The sequence below is a fragment of the Podarcis tiliguerta genome (genome assembly GCF_965153285.1).
Source record: "Podarcis tiliguerta genome assembly, chromosome: 6".
Taxonomy (NCBI): Eukaryota; Metazoa; Chordata; class Lepidosauria; order Squamata; family Lacertidae; genus Podarcis; species Podarcis tiliguerta.
This window is the reverse complement of record NC_139539.1, coordinates 10,392,687-10,417,672: the sequence shown is the minus strand read 5'-3', so window position 1 is coordinate 10,417,672 and position 24,986 is coordinate 10,392,687. Positions and strand designations below refer to the sequence as shown.

The window sequence follows — 24,986 nt, the reverse complement described above, 5'->3', positions numbered from 1 at the left end:
TGAATTTGGGGTGACCCAATGCAAAAATCCTGAGGATCTATGTGCTTTTACCTCCCCCTTCCAGGCAGCCTCCTTTATCGCTAGCGTCCCTTATCTTCCTCCCGATTGCTTGCTGATCAGCTGCTCAGCGGCTTCGTTTTAATACCCCCTCCCCTCTTTCTACAAAAAAAAAAAAGCACAATCTGCTTTGTGCCCCCTGGGCAATTCAGCTCCAGGGACCAGCATTCACTCCATAAGACGCACAGACATTTCCCCATAAGTGTGTCTTATGGAGTGAAAAATACGGTAAGTAGCTGCTATAACTTCACACAACAAAATATCCTGAGAGATGTTGTGACCACTGGCATTTCCTCAAAACCCGCAACTGAGGTTCCAACTAGGCCTGAGGGTAATTGTGTGCGGGCACATGAAAAACTGATATAGCAAATGAGAGGGAGAAGGATTAGGGTCATGGTGTGGGTGGTTTTAACCCTTACATACACACAAACATCCCTGAAGAAAATCACCCTTATATATTTAAATGCACATTTTTTGACTATATTTGAGAGCCAGTGTGGTGTAGTGGTTAAGAGCAGTGGACTCGTAATCTGGTGAACCAGGTTCGATTCCCTGCTCCTCCACATGCAGCTGCTGGATGACCTTGGGCCAGTCACACTTCTTTGAAGTCTCTCAGCCCCACTCACCTCACAGAGTGTTTGTTATGGGGGAGGAAGGGAAAGGAGAATGTTAGCCACTTTGAGACTCCTTAAAGGGAGTGAAAGGCGGGATATCAAATCCAAACTCCTCTTCTTCTTCTTCTACACAATTAACATCACATCTAGTTAGTGCCACAACTTCTGCTAAAGCCCAGGAGGTGCACCTCATGCTTCTGGAGCAGTGTTTTGAAACTTCAGTCGCTGTGCATTTGAGAGGCACTAATGTTTGGAGAATGCAACGGCCAAGGAGGCAACGAGAGAACCAGCTGCCAACTCTCACTGTCTCCCCACCATGCCAAATTCTTTCTCCTCCTCCTTGCGAGTCATGCTGGTTCAGTGTCCAGATACACCTGGCACCCGGCGGCCACATGGCACTGTTCCATGACCGACAGGTGGAATGGGGGCTTGCAGCATGCAAGGTCAGGCTCTGTTACTTTCTATAAAAGCCTGGTTCCCCTTTGAAATACAAACTTCTATCATGCTAAGAGGGAGGTTTGGTGGTCGGTTTCAAAGGAGACCACCCTGGGAAGAATTGCCTTGGTAGCAGAGGAAAATAAATGTGCAGACTGGAGTTGAGGGTGGGATGCAGGAAGGACAAGTGCCTTTGACTCTTCTGTTGTGGCAGAAACAGCTAGCAAACGGAATGGGAGAGTGGTGGGTGGGCAGATAAGCTTCTGTTTTTTGGAGACTGGAAGGAAGGGGTTGGAGAGCACTCGGGCAGTGATGTGTGTTCACCTATCAATTGCACAAGGAAAGTCATGGGCTGATGGGGTCTGCAGAGCCATATCCAAGAAGAAGAAGAAGAAGAAGAAGAAGAAGAAGAAGAAGAAGAAGAAGAAGAAGAAGAAGAAGAAGAAGGGGTTTTGTTGTGACGGGTGGCTCTTCTTTCCAAACACACAACAAACCTTTCAGATCACCACAACATGTGAACAGAGCAAAACCATCATGATTTAAATTGCTAAGCAAAAAAAAGCCAGTTTAAAATGATTGACTTTCTCATGTGAAATTCATTTGCAAGCTAATTGCTGGCTACGACACCCAATACTGGTTTGCGACTGAATGGAGACTTTGTACATCCTCGGCCCTCCAGATGTTTTTGGCCTACAACTCCCATGATCCCTAGCTAGCAGGACCAGTGGTCAGGGATGATGGGAATTGTAGTCTCAAAACATCTGGAGGGCCAGGTTTGAGGAAGCCTGTGTTAGACAATTGGGAGTGTATCTCCTACCAAAAATGCACTGACTGAAGCTCTAGAAGGCTACTTATACTCTGCACATCTGCAGAATGCACAGAGACCACAAAGAAGAAACTAGAGTTAAGAAACAGTGGACAGAAGAGGAAGGACCACCTTAGCTACCACTGATAGCCCTTGGGCGTCTTTCAGCAGAAGGTTTTTTGAAACAGGAAGAAAATGAATAAATGAATAAAATGTGAGTCATTAAATAAAAAATATTCTGCTACTATTTGGGAGAGGGAAACTCATTTTACGATAAACATGCTTCTTGTTCTCCTATCCACAAAGGAAACCTAATGAGCTCACAGATACACGCTGTCATAGAAATTAGGGATGGAATCACACCCAAGGGGATAATTCACCGTATAGTCTTTCCAGGCACTCCTTCACCAGGTTTTTCTGTTTAAAAGATCACAGTAAAGATCAGCTCACATCTTCTACCAATTACTGTTTTGGCTCCCTGGAGGACCTGGTGCCTGACATGCTCAGAGTAGCTTGGCTGCTCTCTGCGAACTTCATAATGATATATTTGCAGAACAAGCTGGAGCTCCTTGGTAAAGCATGTCTCAGATTCTGCTCTGGAAACCAGCAGGCAACATCAAACTGAGAAATAAATTCTCTTGTCCAATTTCCTTAATTTCCCTTTCCCAGGGAACTACCGGAGGAACAACAGACGGCCCTAAATGTCTGGTCGGCAATACCAATTGTCTAGGCTGCAGGAAACAGAAACAGGCTCCTCTTCCAAAGCCAACTTGGGACCACAAACAATGAGGAAACGAGACTACAGAAAACATCCACCTCTTCTTCCCATGTCCTATAATAAATTGATATAGCTATGGTCCTGCCAAATTGGTCTTGGCACTGCCAACTAATTAGATAAAAATGTCTGCCAAGAAGTGACACAGCTGGGCTTAGCGCCACAGAGGTCAAAGATGGGTGGATCTCCAAACAGGGCCATTTTGGGCAAATAAGAGAGATGCTGTGCTAAGTGAAAAATCTGCTTCTGAGTGAAAACAAAGACAAGGCGTTGAACCATCTCGCCACTCAAAGCATACGCCCAAGCAGCATGCAAAACTTGTGATCAAAAGACAAAAGCAAGAAGGTGTTTGTGAAAGATACTTATGGGTTCAGAGAAGGAGAGAGATAACTACTCCAACTGAAAATGAGTGAGATATTCAGAAGCACATTAGACTTAAAAAACATTCTGAACTACAAACTTTAATATATTTGTGGCATTCAGATACAATGATGGGGGAACACTAGTATTTATCTTAACTGCAGACAGCAGACGTGAAGTCTTGTGTCAAGATGTAAGAATGTTAAGAACTTACACTATTACTACTACTACGTCAACATCTACTATTGCTTTTTCACATCACTTGTAAGAATGGAGCAGAGATAAAGAGAGACTAACAGAATCATGGAGACCACCAAATCCACAAGCACCTGCAAAGTTCTTCATAACACTTGCCTTGCTGAGAATTACCTCTGGGACAAGAATGACAGGCTTGGAGGCATCTCACACTGCATTTTTGAGAACCTCGTTTCCTCCATCTTCCAGAGCTTGGCCCTGAGAAGGGGAGCTGGGAATTTTCTCTCCCCTCGTGCTGCTCTTTGGAGGTTTTCCACGCACCTCTGGTGGGCAGTTGTGGCAACCACAAATTGGGGCTCATGACCAAGGCTAGCTGAAGTTTGAGGATCCCAGATATTCAATGGTTGAAGATGACTCTTTCTGCATACAAAGCAATGGCACTTCCTAATTGTGACCGCTTTCAGAAACAACTGGCGAGTTGTTCCTGTCAGGATATGCCCCCAAGCTTTCACAGAGTTTCTGGCTGAAATATTAGCTTTCCAATAAATGCTAGGAATGATGGATGAGGAAAGTAAAAGGCAGGAAGAAGACAACATCACAATGGGAGACCACAGAAAGATACACAGAAACCTCCTTGCAGGTTGCTCTAATCTTTAACTGCAGAGATTTAGGAAAGACAAGGCGAATGTCTGGGTGCTTATCATGTCAGGACCAACCTATAAAGTAACTTCCTTAAGCAAATATATAAAACTCTTTACATCCAGGATACAACAACACAGATAAAATGAGTGAGCAATGAAAAACCATTTCCTCATGAGCTCTTCACTATACATATCAGGACCCCTCTCTCTGTTATCAGAACACAATATAGGTGCAGAATATTTTGGCTTGTGTTTCTACACTTGCAATACTACCATTAGCCCACACCTTTTCCTGGCAACTCCACAAACCAGAACACATTGATAAGAAGTCGCTATTTTAGTACAGCAACACCTACACTTGGGAATTCCCTGCCTGCTGACATCAGGTAGAGAGATACCTTCACTGTACTCTTTTCAGCTCCTGCTTAGAAACCTGTTGTTTGGACAAGCCTCCCCAATATCGAGAATGTTGATGTGTGTTTTAATATTATTTTAGTTCATTTCTCATTTTAATTTTTTGAACATTTCATATTGCAGCTTTCAACTGTTTTACCTGCAATAAATTTATTCATTTATTCTTCCTGAGGTTTAGGGGTTTTTTTAACCATCAAGCAGTGTATACCAGTGGCGTAGCGTGGGTTGTCAGCACCCGGGGCAAGGCAAGTAATTTGCGCCCCCCCCGCTGCACTGTCCCTCCCCCAGATAGTCTCTCGCTCTCTCTCCGCACCGCACCGCACGCCTGGCACCCTCCCCTCCACAGTGGGCGGCGACCCGGCGGCTCGGATCGGATTCGCACAGCCAGCACTGCAGTGAGTGAGCCAGGTAGGGGAAGAGAGCTGCGAGTGCAAGCGCCCCCCCCAGATGTTGCGCCCGGCCCCCCCTTCACCCCCACGCTACGCCACTGGTGTATACAAACAAACAAACAAACAAACCCCCTTGTTGTTAGCTTCAGGGGAACATTCCTTTCCCTCATTCCAGAAAGGATGCAATATTGCAGATATTATCGACCTCAGTCATTCTGACTCTCCTCGTTAAAAATAAAGTAAAATAAAAAACACACTTGAGACTCAAAAAATAACTCATCTTTTCAATCATTATACCTTTTTTGAGTAGTCAGCAGCAATGAAAAACACATTCTTCACTAGGCACCCAACTATCCCATCACAATACATTTCCAAAAGCAGACGGCATGCTAAGTGCAGAGTGTGTGCTGGAGCAGAATAACACAAGTCAAGAACAAGTTTCAAATACGTTTGCCATATTTTCAACTGGTCCCTGTAGATGAGGATTTAACAGCTGTTTGATCAACATGTTCACCTACTAATTGCTGCAAGACCTCCTTACCTCTTGAACTGCCAGAACAGGTCCAGATGTTACTTATAGGACTTTATATTTCCTCTATTATTTTTTTTCTGGCTAGCTGCCTCTGCTTTTAACAGCTGCATAATGCAAGAAATTCAACAAGTAACTTTCCCTCCACTGTTCCTGTTTCTGCAGGCCACAAAATACTCCATCTGCTGCATTTTTGTTTGTCATACAGTTGTTACAAGCACAAGAGTCATCCGAGAAAAATGTCAGCAATCCTACCAATGCCTTTGTGAATCCTGGCCCTATGGCTGCTCAGGAAGAGGTTTTGCAGGTCTGATCCAGCCTGAACCCTTCCATCAATTGACTACCAGTCACATTCTCTTAAGGAAATGAAACAATCAACAGTTCGCTGTACAAGAGGGTAGTTTGGGTTGATAACCATGCCTCCTGACCCAACCAAAATCCACTTTGAGAGGGGTCGGTGAGGAATCTCTTCCAGGAAAGCCTATCACACACTGAAACCCATGTACTCCAAGTCAGAAGCAGCTATTTTAAGGATCTTGCAGCTTCTGCACAACAGCTAAGGGAGGAACTTAAAGCAACATGTCAGGTCACAGTTCTGCTGTGCTGATTTGGAAAATTACACCTGCCAAAATTCCTTCATCTACGCACCTTTTCAAGATACTAGATCGTTAATGTGGAAAATCTGGCTGACTGTACAGTAAAGTATTTTGTATGATGCAAGTGCATTCTGGTTGGGATATAGGCATAAGAAGAGCCCTGATTGCTCAGACTAAAGGTTCATCCAGACCTGCTTCCTATAGTAGCCAACCAGAAGCCTCTGGTAAGTCTACAAGAAAGGACTGGAAGCACTAGCTTCTTCCGTTGTAGTTCTCCATCAACTGGTATTCAGTTGAACCTGCAGATTCTATATACCACTATGACAAATGAGTAAGCAAAGGGGAGAAATAATACAGTGCTTTACCTAAGTCATGAAATGCTGGCTGTTTTTTTGCTCCACGGCCACTGGAGTAGGTTAGAGGTGGGAAACTTTTTTTGCTTCACAAGCCAGGTCCTTACTAGGATCAGCCTCGTTGGCCAAATGTGGCAGCTGGGTGGGGATGCCCACCCATCTATCACCTGGTGTCACAATGATGGCAGGAGCAAGGTGCTACTAAAACATAGGTTTCCCCTTCCATTTAAACAGGGCTTTCAATGTAAACTCCATCAAAAGCCCTACTGAAACATAGGGGGAAAGCCTTTGTTATAGCAAGGGATTCCAATGCAAAGGGAATCAGGAAGAGGTTTTGTGGAATCTTGAAAAACTGAGCCCAATAGCTCATGTAAAAAGTAGTAGACTGGACCCCTGACCATTAGGTCCAGTCGTGACCGACTCTGGGGTTGCGGTGCTCATCTCGCTTTGTTGGCCAAGGGAGCGAGCGTACAGCTTCCAGGTCATGTGGCCAGCATGACTAAGCCACTTCTGGTGAACCAGAGCAGCGCATGGAAACACACTTTACCTTCCCGCTGGAGCAGTACCTGTTTATCTACTTGCACGTTGACGTGCTTTCGAACTGCTAGGTGGTAGGAGCAGGGACCGAGCAATGGGAGCTCACCCCGTCGCGGGGATTCGAACCGCCAACCTTCTGATCAGCAAGCCCTAGGCTCTGTGGTTTAACCCACAGCACCACCCACATCCCTCAATAGCTCATGAGCAGGGGTTAAATCCTGCTCAGTTTGGCTGCACACCCTTGTTCCTGTTGAATTGTTCCTTTAAATGTAAAGGTTCATCATTGTTTCACCCGATGTGTATATCTTTAAGGGGCCAGAGCAAGGGCCAGAGCAAAATAACGAGATCCAGCTTTACAGCTGTGAAACATAGCAGGTGCTGCTGAGTTGCATTGATTAAGCTGTGTCAGGAATTGCGTGTAGTATATAAGGAGCAGCACCTAGCTCTGCCATTACCCTGGGGGATGGGTTGGTGGTTGGGTCGTGTTTGTTTGTTAATGTATTTAGTGCAAAAGGAGTTTCTGGTTTTGTTATTAAAACCTTGTTTAAGTACTTTTTGAGTCCCTTTTTAATGCATGGTCTCCCCAGCAAGCTCTCTGCAGCATTACTATACTGCAAAAAGCCAACAGTTCCCTCCTGGGAACTGGCACACTCAGCCAACATAGAACTTAGCCCACCTCCTGCTGTCCATCAGATGACATCATAAGAGACATCAGCTGATGGGCAAGGTGGCTGCTGTTGGGGGAAATGGCCTTGCAGGCCAGCCTGTATCCCTGGCAGGCCAAGACTGGAGGGTCCCCTCCCCTGGTGAACGTGGTTCCACTGCCACATCCCTTCCACTTTTCTCTCATACTCACAGGCAAAGTACTGCCAAGGTTCATATGTAAGTCCAAAATCCGTTGACCGCTCAAGCACCCACAGGTCTGGGCGAGGGGAATTTGCAAACTTGATCAGGACGTAGGCCACATGGAAGAGCTGTGAGAGAAAGAAGAAACAGAGGTGAATTTCAGCCTGAGATAAAAAGCAGTGCACAAAATCTTCATTATGTTACAGATGCACAGAACGACACTTTGGTTATACGATGAAGACACTTTTGCCAAGCTTTTATTTCAATGTTAATCATGAATCAAAACCAGATTGTGAATATCACTGCCTTATCCCTCCTTTGTGGTGTTTCTCGGACATTTTGCAAGATTCGTTTGCAATTTTCATTACATAAAATGCAGGGAGAAGAATTGAAATAGAGATTCCACAAGTACTTAATATACTGCTGTGTTATCCAGAAACGCTGGGACTCATGGCAAAGAGCCTTCTATAATGTCTACTCATGAGTAATTTCCATTCAGCAAAGTTCCTCTGTAATGCTACTTGAAAGCCTTTGGTTGCTGGTTCAGCCTCTGTTTGTTTCCTGTAGATATGGGCTGGTGAATTAGTAATAGACTGATTTGCCCCTGAATGCTCATTCTAAGACTGCCTTAGTGCCAGTTTCACTTCCTGCAGAGGGAAAAAGAGCGAGCCTTTAATTGCTAATTAACTCTTGTTTTTCTCTTATATTTTTCCAAAAAGAACAGCAACAACAAAAGAACCAATAATTAATTAATGCCGCCCTACTCCCCCAAGGGAACTGATGCTTGGTCAATTTAGCGAAGCTATTAATCAGCAATCAACAGGAAAAAATAGAGCGGTTCCATTCAGGAGCCCTGAAAAGTTTAACAAGCTTACAAGGTAGTGTCTTAACAGTACCGCCTGCAAAAAAAAAAAGGTCACAAATCAAACCTGAAAAAACAAGCAGAGTTACTCAAAACACTGTGGACCACCAAGGTGAGAGCAATTTCCTACACAGCTAGATTTGCATGCTAAGGGGGTAAAGGCAGAGGGCTTAATCATGAACTACAACAAGCCAAGCATAAAATAATAAATAAAAAATTTCAGTAATCTCATCTAGAACCTTGAAGAATTCTAGAAACCACTTCCTGTGCTTCTGGAGACTTGTATATCAGCTTATCAATTTGTAGTAGGGTTGACTCCTGCTCTTGAAATAAACCACTCCCTGGTGCAGTTAATTATGCATTTGGCAGTCCAGACAGATGGAGAGGAAAGAGTGCGCACTAATAATAATAATAATAATAATAATAATAATAATAATAATAATTTATTATTTGTACCCCACCCATCTGGCTGGGTTTCCCCAGCCACTCTGGGCGGCTTCCAACAAAGATGAAAAATACACTAAAATGTCACATATTAAAAACTTCCCTGAACAGGGCTGCCTTAAGATGTCTTCTGAATGTCAGGTAGTTGTTTATCGCTTTGACATCTGATGGGAGGGCGTTCCACAGGGCGGGCGCCACTACCGAGAAGGCCCTCTGCCTGGTTCCCTGTAACTTGGCCTCTCGCAGGGAGGGAACTGCCAGAAGGCCCTCGGAGCTGGACCTCAGTGTCCGGGCAGAACGATGGGGGTGGAGACGCTCCTTCAGGTATACTGGACCAAGGCCGTTTAGGGCTTTAAAGGTCAGCACCAACACTTTGAATTGTGCTCGGAAACGTACTGGGAGCCAATGTAGGTCTTTCAAGACCGGTGTTATATGGTCTCGGCGGCCGCTCCCAGTCACCAGTCTGGCTGCCGCATTCTGGATAAAACACCCAGCTAGTTCCATAGGCAAGGGCAACAAGTGGCTTCTGATAAGGCCTTCTTAGCATTCCGCTTGAGCTGCTCCCAATTAGTTCGAACGCTGATTTATGCAACCACGTCCTTGCCAAGACTGAAATAAATGTACAGCTTTAAAATGTCAGGACTAGGAAAAAACAAACTCAGCAACAGAAGTTCCCCTCACAAGCTGGCACTGGCTCTCTCCAAAAATCTTCACTTTATCATCCTGTCAAAAACTGATATTTAAAAGGCGGGGTGGGGAAGCTTCTTTTACTGGTAAGAACGCTGCAAGATCAACACACAGAGGAAATATAATGCTTACAACGGAGTGCGTTTTCAAGTCCAGCACAGTGAACTAAATTGTGCAGGACACACACAGTAGGAAGAAAATGCTTCGAAGTGCTATTCAAACCTATGGACCTTGAGCCCCAAACAGAAGAAAGTCCCAGTTATAGTTATAGAAGACAATCAAGACCAGCATCTGACAGGATGAGCAACTTAGGAACTGGCAGATATCCACATAGGTTCCCCACCCTGGCTCTGTCAGAAATATGTTGGGGTCTCAATGGACCAAAATGTGGTCTAAACCCCCCCTTTAAATCCTATCAATGAAAAGAATTCACTCTGAAACTCACCTATAGGTGGTACTTAGCACAAAGAAAATTAGTGCTAATACACCCAGGAACCTCACCAAAATGCTGGAGAGGGTGCACCTCCACAGGCACCTACCGCCCCCCCCCCCCCGCCCAAAAGAGCAGCTTGCAGGCTGCACAACCTCTTCCTTCCAGAGGGGTTGCGCTCAGCTATGGCACAAGCCAAGGCAGCAGCAGCAGAAGAAGAGTTTGGATTTGATATCCCGCCTTTCACTCCCTTTAAGGAGTCTCAAAGCGGCTAACATTCTCCTTTCCCTTCCTCCCCCACAACAAACACTCTGTGGGGTGAGTGGGGCTGAGAGACAGAGAAGTGTAACTGGCCCAAGGTCACCCAGCAGCTGCATGTGGAGGAGCGGAGACGCGAACCCGGTTCCCCAGATTGCAAGACTACCGGTCTTAACCACTACACCACACTGGCTCTCAAGCAGGATGGATGCCGCTCGCTGTTTTGGCTTCCTCTTTAGCCCCACGCAACCTCTCCCTGCCGGAGGGGCTGTGCAGGGCTATCCCTGAAGCCTGGAGAGTGAGAGGGGTCGGTGCACACCAGGCTCTCCAGGCTTCAGGGATAGCCCCACGCTCTTTAAAGAGCACGTGGCTTCTCCTGGCTTTTTTGGGAGGTGAGAGACTGCGCGGCTTCTACTGGCTTTTCTGGGAGACAAGGGAATTCCCTCACCTCCCGCAGAGGTTTAGGATGGAAGCTGCATGCAACATCCCTCCCAAGCCTCTGAATGTGCTAAAGATGGCCCTGCTCCCAGTTGTTGTCCTCCTCCTGCTTCCTGGCAAAAGGCGGCACACAGCCTTCCCAGGCGTCCCGACACTGGAGAGCATGTCCGCCAGCATGTTTTCCTGCTTGATCACCGCCACCACGCTGGGGATCAGGGCAGTGGGGGAGGCAGAGGTCATTTCCCAACACTCCCTCCCTTGTTGAGTTTCCGGGGAGCCGCCAGAGGGATCTTTGCACCACGGCGCCGGATATGCTTAAGACGGGAAGTAGGGCATGTCTAGGACCCTGCCAGAGTCTTGCACCTCGTTCCCAGAGTCCTGCGCCTTGCCTACCTGGCTTTGGGAAGGCAGCGCAAGGGCTGGGTGGGGGCATCAAATTTAGGGCTTGCACAGGCAACAAGGCAGTGTGGCAGCCTGCGGGTTCCCTGTTGAACTACATTTGCAGCCCACTTGGTCTGAGAGGTTGGACTGCCCTGCTATAGAGAGAGAGACAAAACAGGAACCCATCCCCCCCACAAAGCTTTAACATTCCTACAATGGGTCAACCACCAAGAGGAAAAGCAAATCTAAGGCTTCCAAATCGCTGCTTGATTTTTTCAGAACATCACAGAAGCAACAGTTCATCCTTGCTTTTACCCACAGGACTGCTGCAAAGCCCATCATGTCATGAATGCAAACAGATGCCAAGGGTCCTAATTAGTCTCATCTACCCACTCATTAAGCTGAACCGCCCAGGCCAGATTCTATAGTCAGCTGCTTTCCTTGAGGACTCAGTTCTCACTGGTTTACAACTGTTCTTTTGGCAACGAAATCATGGCTAAATACCAGCCCACTAAGTTATGCATTCTCTTGCTTTGTAAATTCTTGCCTGGAATGGCTTCACTCTTTGGGGAATAACTTAACATCCCTGCCAGAGCTTTGTATGGCTTCTGGCATGAAGGGATTCGCTCTTCCTTTTTCAGTTTCCCACAAAATCCACTGGCCGAGAGGAAAACGACACGCAACTTGGCACTCTTAACATCTGAGACTTTGTACAGGGTGGTCTCTTGCGGGTGACAATTACATGGCAAGTCCGTGTCAAAAGACAAAGGCACTTTCTCAAGATCTTTTCATACAGATTAGACACCCCTTAACATGCTTCAACCAACTATGCTTTAGTTCGTAACAATCGGAGTATTAGTAAGAGTAATAAAATGGATTTCCAAGCAGAGATTAAAGGTTTGCTTGGCAATTCTGATTAGTGCTGCAATAACACTGTGTCCAGTTCTGGGCACCACAGTTCAAGAAGGACACTGACAAACTGGAACGTGTCCAGAGGAGGGTAACCAAAATGGTCAAAGGCCTGGAAACAATGCCTTATGAGGAACGGCTAAGGGAGCTGTGCATGTTTAGCCTGGAGAAGAGGAGGTTAAGGGGTGATATGATAGCCATGTTCAAATATATAAAAGGATGCCACATAGAGGAGGGAGACAGGTTGTTTTCTGCTGCTCCAGAGAAGCGGACACGGAGCAATGGATACAAACTACAAGAAAGAAGATTCCACCTAAACATTAGGAAGAACTTCCTGACAGTAAGAGCTGTTCGACAGTGGAATTTGCTGCCAAGGAGTGTGGTGGAGTCTCCTTCTTTGGAGGTCTTTAAGCAGAGGCTTGACAACCATATGTCAGGAGTGCTCTGATGGTGTTTCCTGCTTGGCAGGGGGTTGGACTCGATGGCCCTTGTGGTCTCTTCCAACTCTATGATTCTATGATTCTAACAGCCCAGAACATAAGCAGAATGCTCGCTGCAATTTTCTGGTAACATAACAACCATTAAAACAACTAAGTGTAGGCAAACGTTATACAGGGTTATGACAATACTTCCATAAACATGTAGTGAAATCTAAAATAATCCACCCTGTTACTAGATCACCCTGGTTGTATTTGGAAGCCATGAGGATGGTATCTAAGAGTGGTGAGTCACCATCAGAAAAAGAGAGAGGTTATATTTTTTGCAATCCCACAGTTTGAACTGGAGACCCACTGGAGCAGATTTGGGAGAGTCACGGGGGGTGGGGGGAGGAAGGAAGGAATTGGCAAAATTCTGCTGACAGATTCCTTCCATCAGCAGACAGTCACCATCAGAAGATAGCCAGCGTTGATTGGAATAAGTGGAAATTTCAGGAGAAATATATGCAAAGCTTACATTTCTATCAGTTCTAAATTTAATTTAGTTCCCTTAGGACACAAAATGAATTTTGTATGAATTAGCTGCCACACAAACTAGTAGAAATTTGTGCCGCAGCTAATTTCTACACAATTCTTTTTCTGTCATAAGAAAGGACTATATTTTCCTATGTTTCCTATATTTTGCTCAATTTAGAAGTGTAAAATGTTTGTCTCTTGCCTCCCCCAATCTGGTGCCCTCCAGATATTGTTGGACTACAACTTCCAGAATCCCTGCACATTGGCCATGTTGTCTGGGGCTGGTGGGATAACGCTAGCTTGGGAAAGGCAGGTAGGATTTGACTTGCACATATGTTAAGCGAACACATAATATATCCCCCTGTCAAATGGTTTCCTTCTGAGTATTTTTCTCAAGGGGATCAATGCATGCATTATCAAGCAGCTAACAATGTATCTGAGTGTTGCCTCCCCTGCCATGATCAACAACTTAACAATCAGTTTCACCGAGGCCGTGATTTCGTATACTTTGCATTGTGCTTTATATTATAATAAATTTTTGAATGACTGAACACACATGCCTATAGTGTACAGGAGTTGTAATCACCCGACACTGTACATAATCTTGCAGGGTTAGTATATATATACAGTGGTGCCTCGCAAGACGAAAATAATTCATTCCGCGAGTCTCTTCGTCTAGCGGATTTTTCGTCTTGCGAAGCAACCCTATTAGCGGCTTAGCGCTATTAGCGGTTTAGTGGCTATTAGTGGCTATTAAAGGCTTAGCGGATTAGCGGATTAGCTGCTAAAAGGCTATTAGCGGTTTAGCGGCTTAGAAAAAGGGGGTGGGGGGTGAAAAAAAAGACTTGCAAGACATTTTCGTCTTGCGAAGCAAGCCCATAGGGAAATTCGTCCTGCGAAGCGCATTGAAAAACGGAAAACCCTTTCGTCTAGCGGGTTTTCCGTCTTGCGAGGCATTCGTCTTGTGGGGCACCACTGTATATAAAAACTCAAACCATTTGAAATAGCAAAGTACAGGTAAAACATTGTTTTTGAAACCCTGACTTTAAAAGCATTGCAATTATTTTTCCAGTAGAGAAGAACACAGCTCATATGAAGGTTTCCTCCCCACCCCCCAGATTTCCAATTTTTCCACTGGGAAAAGAGGCTAAATTGGGGAGGAGGGTGGTGGTGGAGAGGATTCCCAAAACTTTTTCTTGCCTTCACATTTCTACTTCCCAGTGGAAATTATTTCTTGGTCAAGATTTAGCACATGAAGCACTAATTATTCCTATTTCTGGCTGACTGTACAACATGACAACAGGATTAAGTAGTCATTTCATACTTTAATCTTCAAATTCGTACCTAGCTCAGCACTGTCTACTACCAAATTTCAGACAAGGAGTCTCTCCAAGCTGGAGATGCTGAGGATCAAAACCTGAGATCTTCTGAAGCAAAGCAGATCTCCTACCACTGAGCTATGGGGCCTTCCCTATGCAGATTCTGAGGAACTAAACCACTTTCCAAACTGATGTTTCTGTGGGGGGGGGGGGTGGTTGGCTGGTGGCCATTTCCCCCTGTTCAGTCAAGGACCACAACTTCATGGGATATGCATCTTTTGCATGGAGAAGTTCCTAAGTTCGCTCCCTGGCATCTAAAAGGACTGGGAAGCTAGTAATGGGAAAGACCCCTGTTTCAGACTTGCTGTCAATCAGGGTAGAAAATACTGGGTTATATGAACTAACGGTCTTATTCTGTAAGGAGCATACCTATTTCCTCTTCCTTACCACCCCTCACGCACCCACATTCCTTGTCCTGATCTGTCCTCAACCGTACAGATTGCAATATATATACAGTATACAACTCTTTTATTATCTGCACTTGGCTGTATCCCATGGTATAAAGTGAAGAATGGAGACGGAGCACTGTTTTTACATGGAATGAACTCTCTATTTCCTTCACATCCTGCAGAACTCACAGGGCAGAGGATGGGGATATAAAGCCAGGATGCTTGTTATCAAGTGAGCTTATGTTGAGAAAATTCACAGGGCTCCAAAGACTAAAAATAAGAGGGAACTGGCAAGAAATGCAGACTCTTGCATGCCAAATTTAGCCTATTTCTGCTTTTCTGGCCAACCTCTAATATAGCCTGCATTTTGACACACACACCCCCTCCAAACACACGCACACAGAGAAACTTTATTTAGCTCATATTTTCCTCAATATCTCTGGAGACTCAAGCAAACATTTTCTCAACGGAGAGAAAGGGAGGATAGCTCATTGCCCATGCAGAATTAATTCGCATGGCTGCAATATGGTGATAATAATGTTACCCTAATTACAGAGTTGTTGTCAGGCATACCATAGTTCATAGGTGCTGTTTTTACAGTAATAATAGCAATCTTTATTATTACTGCTATTATTATGAAATGTCAAAGCCAGTTAAGCAGGAGGAGACTTGAGTAAATCTATAAACTGCTATATATGGCAAAAAGAAGAACGCATATATATGGCAGCTACTGCATTCTGCATTCTGCACTTTTGGCCGTGCCAATCACTGCATAATGGGGGAGAAAATATTTGTTTGGCAGAGTGGTGGGAATGGTCCAGTGGGATGAAAACACGGGTAAAATGATCCGTCCCAAACCGCCACAGTGATTTGGCTTTGAGCTGACTCATGGAAATGGCATTTTATAATATTTAGTAAAGGGTAAAGGGACCCCTGACCATTAGGGCCAGTCGCGGACGACACTGGGGTTGTGGTACTCATCTTGCTTTATTGGCCGAGGGAACCAGTGTACAACTTTTGGGTCATGTGGCCAGCATGACTAAGCCGCTTCTGGCGAACCAGAGCAGCGCACGGAAACGCCGTTTACCTTCCCGCCGGAGAGGTACCTATTTATCTACTTGCACTTTGACGTGCTTTTGAACTGCTAGGTTGACAGGAGCAGGGACTGAGCAACGGGAGCTCACCCCGTTGCGGAGATTCGAACTGCCGACCTTTTGATCAGCAAGCCCTAGGCTCTGTGCTTTAACCCACAGTGCCACCAGCATCCCTTTATAATATTTATTTGGCTTCATATACTTACAGTCATAGGCAGGATGCTTCTGAGTATCATTGCTGGAAACTGCAGGCAGGGAGAGCACTCTTGCACTCAAATTCTGCTTGCGAGTTTCCCACGGGTATCTGGCTGGCCACTGTGAGAACAGAATGCTGGACCAGTTGGGCCATTGGCCTGATCCAGCAAGTTCTTGTGTATTTGCATGTATTACAACAGCAGCTCACTCTATTTATTTTTAATATTATAATATTTATAGCCTGGCCGTCAACATGAAATAATAATAACAGCCCCTGAGCCAAGTCCAGTCCATGCACTTATTTAGTTCTATAAGAAGGATGGAGTCTGTTTGTATCTGTTTATATATATTGCTGCTGGTGGCAACTGGTGATTTATACTTCCTTTCCAACAGTAAAACACTCATGCAGGTGTCCATCAATCAAGGACTTTGCCATTTCTTTTGTTCAGCAGTAGCATTGTTACTCCTATAGCCATTTATTGACCATGCGCTCTTCCAGAAAAAATATAAACACCCTTGAGCACATATTTACGCAGAAACCTTATTAATCCACATATTTTAAGAGTTCCTGTTTCTTTCTCATGATTGTGCTGTGAGATCACATGCTCTCCAGGTGTGTGGTGTCTGGGGATGATGAGAGTTGCAATTCAAAACTTTTTGGGGGCACCTGGTTGGAGAAGGTTGTGGTAGCGCATCTCAGAGTTTCTGAACTTCTCCACTTCTGTCTCACTTTTGATAGTTTCCCTTTCACTTATTCATCAGTTAACAGATGGAATATAAGCCCCAACAGTTTCCCCAGTAAACATTGTATTTTGAGAATGCAGCATGGGTATGGCTGACGCAACGTTTCTCTTAAACATATATAACCCCCCCCCCAAAAAAAAACCCAGACTGTGAGGCAGTTCCCTAAAGGCCAATTTAAGAATTAAAACATTTTAACTTTCTTCCCTGTTCAGTAAGATTTACGGTCCCTGCATAATTTAACTTTTGAAAAGAACATAAAGATCCATTTTCAATACTACGTTTTGTTGCAAAAGCAACCTACGTGAGTGAGAGCACACACAATGCCCTCCTAGGTGCCTCATCCCCACCAGCCTCACCACACACCCACACAACACACATATATCTCCAGACCTACATTCCTGAGAAGGTGAACTTGCTCTTATCTTTCTACAGTAGGTTAATTATGGAGGAATCCAGCTGGAAAGGAATACAACTCAAGCCTCTCCCTTTTTTATTTCCACAAGGGATCCTCTCTGCACTATATATTACTGCTGCAACTTCAGGGGGAGAGCAGCAACAAGACATGATGTTCAAGCCTAACTGAAGGTAAAAGGGATGGTCAGGACTCAGGCAACAAATAGTAATAACGCTAAAGATCTTAACAAACAAAAACACTTTGCAAGCAAGTCCTTACTTAAATGTGTGAGCGACCTTAATTATGTCATGCAGGTGAATTTTGCATTTGGTAATCAGTACAACAATATACTTAAGTCTCAATTTTGAACAGTCCTTTTGGGGGGGGGGAGGCTACACCAGCGTAGAGGTTTCAGGCTTGAGAATCCACTTCCCTCTTTTATTAGAACTCTGATCCATCAAAAAGAGTCTGGTGCAAAGGAGAATCCTGAGCCCAGGATTTTGTTTAGAGTACCAGAACAGAATGGAGGTCATAGTCCATTCACAGAAAAATATACTCCTGGCTACCCTAAGCCTTCTTAACTCCACTAGTGCAATTTCAGGTGGTGCAGGTGGGGAATTACGTTGTTGCTGGCCTACATCACCCCTCACTTGGACAGTCCCCGCTTGGACTGCTGATTCTACTGGGGGTGAAATCAGTTACTTGCACTTGGTGAAGAACTGATTCCACCGGGAGAAAATACTAGATTTTTGAGCATGCAGCTCAGCAGGGGCAGATTGGTGCCATGAGTTCTCAGTTGGTAGAGCCTGGGCCAGCATGAAGTCTTTCCATGAAATTAGGAAGCTGTGTCTCCTAGGTTACTTAGTGAAGCGTTTGACGTTCAAGCTATTCAATCAGCTGACCACCGGACAGAGGGAGGCGTAGCACATAAAGGAGCCTCTGCAGTTGTCCATTCAGACTGCCATTTCCAGATGAAGGGCCCTGAAGCAATGTCAAAGACCCTTCCGTTCTTTGCCAGTGCAGTGACAGGACAATGAAACCCACCATGTGACTATTTTTTTACATATATTCATTATGCCCCGAGGGCCTAAACACTTGATGAGTGGAATTATGCCACTGCAACTCTCTGAACTAGAATCATAGGACTGTAGAGCTGGGAGGGAGTACAAGAAAAATATTTCACCCAAGATAGGGCTTGAATACATGACCCTGAGATTGAGTGTTTCATGCTCTACCGACTGGCTCCTCACTACAACCCAGAGAACACCTGGAGATGGGTACCTGGTGATGCTAAGGAAGTATGAACCTGATCTGAGCCTAGATGGAAACCCCCCTCTAAGCTTCTATAAGCTTTTTCTTTAAAGGAGGTGGGGATGGTATGTTAAGTTCTGGGTGAACATATCAGATGACACAGTGATTCTTCAAACAGCTCTTGTTTATTCACAGGCCAGAACAGAACTGAACTGAAGGGTTCAGCCAGCCTGCTTATATAGAGCTCCACTACAACGCAACAGTAACCATTTTCTGTAACTATCCAATCACTGAACGTCACCTTCAATCCCTTATTTGCATATGTGGACCTGAACTATCTACAGTATCCCCCTGCGGGCCCAGGGTGAGAACTTCAGTACATAACAGGTACTATTAGTTCAATAAACAAATTAAAGTATTTAATCATGCTTTATAATCTTTCAAAGATGAGGCACAATCTGTCAAATACTTTACAAAGCTTAACGTTGTCCTCACAATAGCTCTATAAGGCCACTATTTTTCTAATTTCTACAGGCTAGGAAACATAGATAGGGGGACCTGACGCAGAAAACCCATGACAGGTAGAAAATGCACAGGGATTCTTCCGACAGGGCTTGTAAGCTGAATCCTACACGTTGTTTTTAAGACATCAAAAAAGAAGCGTCACATAACCAGATCAAACTAACAGCTGGGTTTCACACCTCTAAACCAAAGCACAGGTGGATGGGAGCAAAAACTGCCGCAGCCCTTGCGTTTCAAGTTGGCACCCTGCACCTGCCATCTGTTCTTGCAGGTGTGTATCCTGCCAGAAGTGAGCTAATGATCTCTGCCAATATGCTGCAGCAAGTGGCCCATTAAGCATGCTTTATTGCTAAGAGAGTTCTCTGGACTGAGAAACAGGACTGCAGGCAGGGCTGGGTTATTCTGAAGAGAGATTTACATCATGAGTGAGCACAGGGTACTGCAGATATGAAAACCACAAGAGACAGTGGAGGAAGAAGCACTAACGCTTCTGTTTATGAAGTGCTGCCCACCCTGCCCAGGAGAGCAACTCTTCAAGTTACATGCTTGTGCCAACAAGTGCGATCCTGGCAACCATGAATGCAGTCAGTAATCATTTTGAGGGAGCGGGAAAAAGGACTTCTAAGTTGTCTACAGAAGTTGTTTCTGGCTCTATGAGATTCATGCAATGCCGAACTTGGCCATAAAAGTACATTCCTGGAGAGGGCCGATCACACAAGCAGAAAATATATTATGCAGATTGGCTGTGTACGGGTGTGCATCTCTGAACAGAGAGATCGGGTTTTACTTTCAAACCCAGAAAGGTTAGGCATGCCATTTCAAATTTATGGAAGGTAAGGCTTTCAATGGCTACTTTTCACAACGGCTCTGTTACCTCCAGTATGAAGAGGAGAGTGCCGCTTCCCTCGCATCCTGCAGGTGGACTTTAAATAGGCACTTGGTTGCCCACCTGTGAGAAAAGGTAAAGGTAAAGGGACCCCTGACCATTAGGTCCAGTCGTGACCGACTCTGGGGTTGCGGCGCTCATCTCGCTTTATTGGCCAAGGGAGCCGGCGTACAGCTGGGTCATGTGGCCAGCATCACTAAGCCGCTTCTGGAGAACCAGAGCAGCATATGGAAACGCTGTTTACCTTCCCGCTGGAGTGGTACCTATTTATCTACTTGCACTTTGATGTGCTTTCAAACTGCTAGGTTGACAGGAGCAGGGACCGAACAACGGGAGCTCACCCCGTCACAGGGATTCAAACCGCCGACCTTCTGATCGGCAAGTCCTAGGCTCTGTGGTTTAACCCACAGCACCACCCGCTGGACTAAATAGACCAAAGATGGGGAACCTTTAACAGCCCAAGAGCCACAGTGGCTTCTGGGAAACCTTCTTGGTCGGGGAGGGTGGAGGGGTAGGCATATACTGGAGGTGGGCGGGGTCAGATAAAAAGTGGGTGGAGCAACAAATGTAAATTATACCTTCACACACCAGGCTAGCTCTTATATAGACTCACACAGCACTCTCTATCCCCTTTCCAGACCAAAAAAGGTGTCATTATCAGAGTTCAAGGACATTCAAGGAGGGTGTGAAGGAAGGTTAGTGAGTGATGTGTCCTAGGGAAAGAGGGTGTGGCTGGGAAGAAGCCCAAAGGCCAGAGAGGTGCCTGGAGTGCTGCATTTGCCCCCCCCCCCCCAAGGTCTGAGCTTCCCGATCCCTTTGATCTGCAGCGTTCTAATCCTACAGTAATATTCTCTTGTTACCACGAGCGAGTTCATTATTTGGAGGGCACAATCCAAAGAACGCTTTTCCGTTCTCAGTGGTCACCCACAAAGTCACTGCTCACCGCTGGTTTCTCTGAGATTCTATGGCCCTTCACAGACATGTAACAGCTCTTGAAAGACCTACACTGGCTCCCAGTACATTTCCGAGCACAATTCAAAGTGTTGGTGCTGACCTTTAAAGCCCTAAATGGCCTCAGTCCAGTATACCCGAAGGAGCATCTCCACCTCCATCATTCTGCCCGGACACTGAGGTCCAGTGCTGAGGGCTTTCTGGCAGTTCCCTCGCTGCAAGAAGCCAAGTTACAGGGAACCAGACAGAGGGCCTTCTCGGTAGTGGCACCCGCCCTGTGGAACGCCCTCCCACCAGATGTCAAAGAGAAAAACAACTACCAGACTTTTAGAAGACCTCTGAAGGCAGCCCTGTTGAGGGAATCTTTTAATGTTTAATAGGTTATTGTATTTTAGTGTTCTATTGGAAACCCAGCCAGATGGGCAGGTTATAAATAAATAATAATTATTAGTAGTAGTAGTAGTAGTATTTTGCACTTGTTACAAACATCAGTCACAGCCAATCACAAGCAAACAATCACACCCTAGGCCAACCCCAACCTCTCTCACCACCAAAGGAACACAAGTGAACAACACAAGCAACGCTGACCCCAAACTCTACATACATTAAACATAATAGAAACACCGCCACCCGACCCCACCCCCATCCATCTTCCCTCTCTCCACCCCCCTTTCTTTTTTCTTTTTTTTCTTCTCCCCCTAATGCCTCAACAAATGAAACGGATCTGTAAAAATGTTACATGGAAAAACAACAATGGGGCATTACACTTACTTCTGTAAAACAAGAAAATCCTTAATAAAATATCAAGAGGGAAAAAAACGTTACAAACATCGGTCCATGTCTAGAACGGCAGCTGCTACTGACCCTTCTTCCCTGGAACATTTTTTTAAAAGAGAAAGATAACGACTCGCTGTGATAACTGTGCTGCAACTACATGAGGAATTTCAAACTCTGACCTTTCAAATGAGAGATGTCATACTCCTTCGACCCCTTTTTTCCCAAAAAAGAAAATGCTTCAAGGAATCAAGAGGTCTGTTTGCAGTTAACATACCCCAGAATACTTTCCAGCAGAGGATTCCGCCACTGGCAGTATCATTTCTGGTCATCTTTGGAATGTGCTTGGGAAAGAATGAAACCCATCAGAAAAGGAGTTAACATTTTGACGTGTCCAATTCCTTATCTACGCTTTTGGCAGGCGCAGTCCGTGGCCTTGATTCCTGACTCCAGAACCAGCCCAAAAGGTATAAGCTAGCAACTATACGTGCCTCACACCCACAGTTTGTACCCTAGGGAACAGAGAGATGGAGACTCCCAACAGAAATCCAAGTGGAAATGTCTCATCAGCAGTTTCAAACTTGTGCATGCCATTCATAGAATCATAGAGTTGGAAGAGACCACAAGGGCCATTGAGTCCAACCCCCTGCCAAGCAGGAAACACCATCAGAGCACTCCTGACATATGGTTGTCAAGCCTCTGCTTAAAGACCTCCAAAGAAGGAGACATTCACCAGCACAGTTTGACACATGCACCCAACACTGTCAGGGGATGGGGGAGAAATGCAGGGCAAGCAATATACCGAAATAAACTTATCAATGCACTGCAGCTACTCATTCGTAACCACCTGAAAAGATGGGCAGTGCTCTACGTAGCAATGCTGCATGCAGGGGATGGGCTGGATTGTACAGGGAATAAGCCCTGGGCTTCAGTAATGAAAGGCCTGTCCCAGGATCAACGTAGATTCAGAATACTTTACATCACTTTACATCACAATGTGGATTTTTATAATTGACCACAGCGCTGCAAACACCAAACGGAGAATTATGAGTCAGCTCATAATTCAGCTTACCTTACCAGGTAGCAAGGTAAGAGCTGCTGAACACCCACAATGAAATGAAAATGTGGGTAGTAGGAGATTGGCATTGCTTGCAGGCTCCCAGAGAGAAAACAGTGGCCTGTTTTCTCATTGTCCAGTCATTGCAAGCTAAAACCATGGTTGGGCATAGCTTGCCATCTGAACCTGTGCTAATGGGTTTATTGGGTGTGGGTTTTTTTTAACTTTTGCAATATATATCTTATGTTTTATTTTTCATTTTTTATGTTGTAACCCCCCCCCCGTGATCTTCAGATGAAAGAGGGTATATAAATTTATGAAATAAAGATTTATCCTGCTCCAGATTTTTTAAAAAAGCTGAAACCATTGTTTTGTCTTCCTCTAGACCAGGCATGGCCAAACTCAGCCCTCCAGATGTTTTGGGACTACAGTTCCCATCATCCCTGACCACTGTTCCTGTTAGCTAGGGATGATGGGAGTTGTAGTCCCAAAACATCTGGAGGGCCAAGTTTGGCCATGCCTGCTCTAGACGGACCATAAACCCAAGAAGAAACTATGAGGTTGGGTTTGCATGACACGCTAAGCCAAAACCACAGCTTAGCTCACACTTGCACAACAGCTGGCTGGAGCTAAGGGGAGCTGCAATTCAAAACACTGGAGGATATTCAGTTGGTGAAGTATTTAAAGACATTAATTTATTGGACTAGTAACCTCCCCAAAGAGATGCCTTGGCCCATGTGCCCCAGAGTGGCTGAGGCAACCCAGTCAGATGGGTGGAGTACAAATAACAGCATCATCATCACCAACCTCCTAAACATGTTCCTGTTCAGAAATTGTCAAAATGAGAAGCTAGGCCATGGAGCTTATTTGGGGATTTGAGAAGGTAGACACTCTCTGGAAAGAGTAGCAGGTAACCCCGATTCCTGCAAAAAGGCTTTCTACTCCCAAAGGAGCTTTTAAACTGGTGGCAGTAATAATTCTGGCCAAGATCCAAAGAACAAACAAGTAACGTGATGTATTTGGAGTGCCTATAAAGACTGTAAATGTCAACTGCTCCAGGATATGGCTGCAAGACTCAACGTATCTTGTCAGGAGGTGGCTGCCAGATTGGTTTTGAGGCAGAATTCAAAGTGGTGGAGTTTTTAAAGCCCTAAATAGTCTAGCCACTGGATATTTGAAAGGTCAGCTATTCCCATATGAACTTGCCTGGCTACTAAAAAGACTGATTCTGGGTGCCCTGGCTTCAGAGGTGAGGTGGGTAGCTACCAAATATTGAGTGTTTACAGTGATTGCACCTTGGCTCTGGGGCTCCCCTGCCTTTTCAATTCAACAGACGCCAAATCTAGCATCTCTTATAGGTTAGGTCAAGACTTTATTGTTTTCCAAGGCTTTAAATGTTTAGATCATTTTACTGCTGTCGAAGAGAAAATACGAATACTGTAGAGGAGGCTGCTTCAATGGTTGTTTCTATCTTTTTTTATATTTATTTTCCTGTCCTTAACTTGCCTCGAAAATATTTTCCAAGGCTGGAAAATATCGAAAGACAGCAGCAGATAAGTGTTTGAAATAAATAAACCATTCCACGCTGGTTCCAGTTAGAAGGATGGAATCACAAATTCTCAAACAGCAGCCACCCTATCTTCCTGCTTGCAACAAATGAATGAAGCTCTACCCTTTTCCTTACCTTCAATGCAATCTTTAAAAAGAATGAAAAAAATGCTGACCACCGGTGTGATACCATGATTCATTGTGTTGGACTGAGGCCTGGAAGATCCAGGAGCAAAACCACATGCAATCAAGAAGCTTACTGGGTGGCCATGAGCCAGTCGCTATCTCTCTGTGTAACCTACCACAAAAAGTGGTTGTGAGGATAAAATGAGGGTGGGGAAAACCACATACATCACATTGAGCTGCTTGGACAAAAGGTAAGGCCTGGAAACGATGCCTTATGAGGAACGGCTAAGGGAGCTGGGCATGTTTAGCCTGGAGAAGAGGAGGTTAAGGGGTGATATGATAGCCATGTTCAAATATATAAAAGGATGTCACATAGAGGAGGGAGAAAGGTTGTTTTCTGCTGCTCCAGAGAAGCGGACACGGAGCAATGGATCCAAACTACAAGAAAGAAGATTCCACCTAAACATTAGGAAGAACTTCCTGACAGTAAGAGCTGTTTGACAGTGGAATTTGCTGCCAAGGAGTGTGGTGGAGTCTCCTTCTTTGGAGGTCTTTAAGCAGAGGCTTGACAACCATATGTCAGGAATGCTCTGATGGTGTTTCCTGCTTGGCTGGGGGTTGGACTCGATGGCCCTTGTGGTCTCTTCCAACTCTATGATTCTATGATTCTATTCTATGAGATGTAAAACAGGTAGGATATAAATATAAAAATATATAAAAAGTAAAAGAAAATATATGGAAATCTGATGTTCAATGAAAAGGTACCGT

General features: G+C 45.0%; 1 protein-coding gene across 1 annotated transcript in view; it reads right to left on the bottom strand.

The window, feature by feature from the left end:
• Positions 1-24,986, bottom strand: part of LAMA5 (laminin subunit alpha 5) — a 207,426-nt gene that overhangs the window by 130,095 nt on the left and 52,345 nt on the right. Inside the window, exon 3 of the mRNA XM_083447232.1 lies at positions 7,557-7,674. Within this exon, the coding sequence (XP_083303358.1) occupies positions 7,557-7,674 (118 nt within the window). The remainder of the gene's footprint in view (positions 1-7,556; positions 7,675-24,986) is intronic.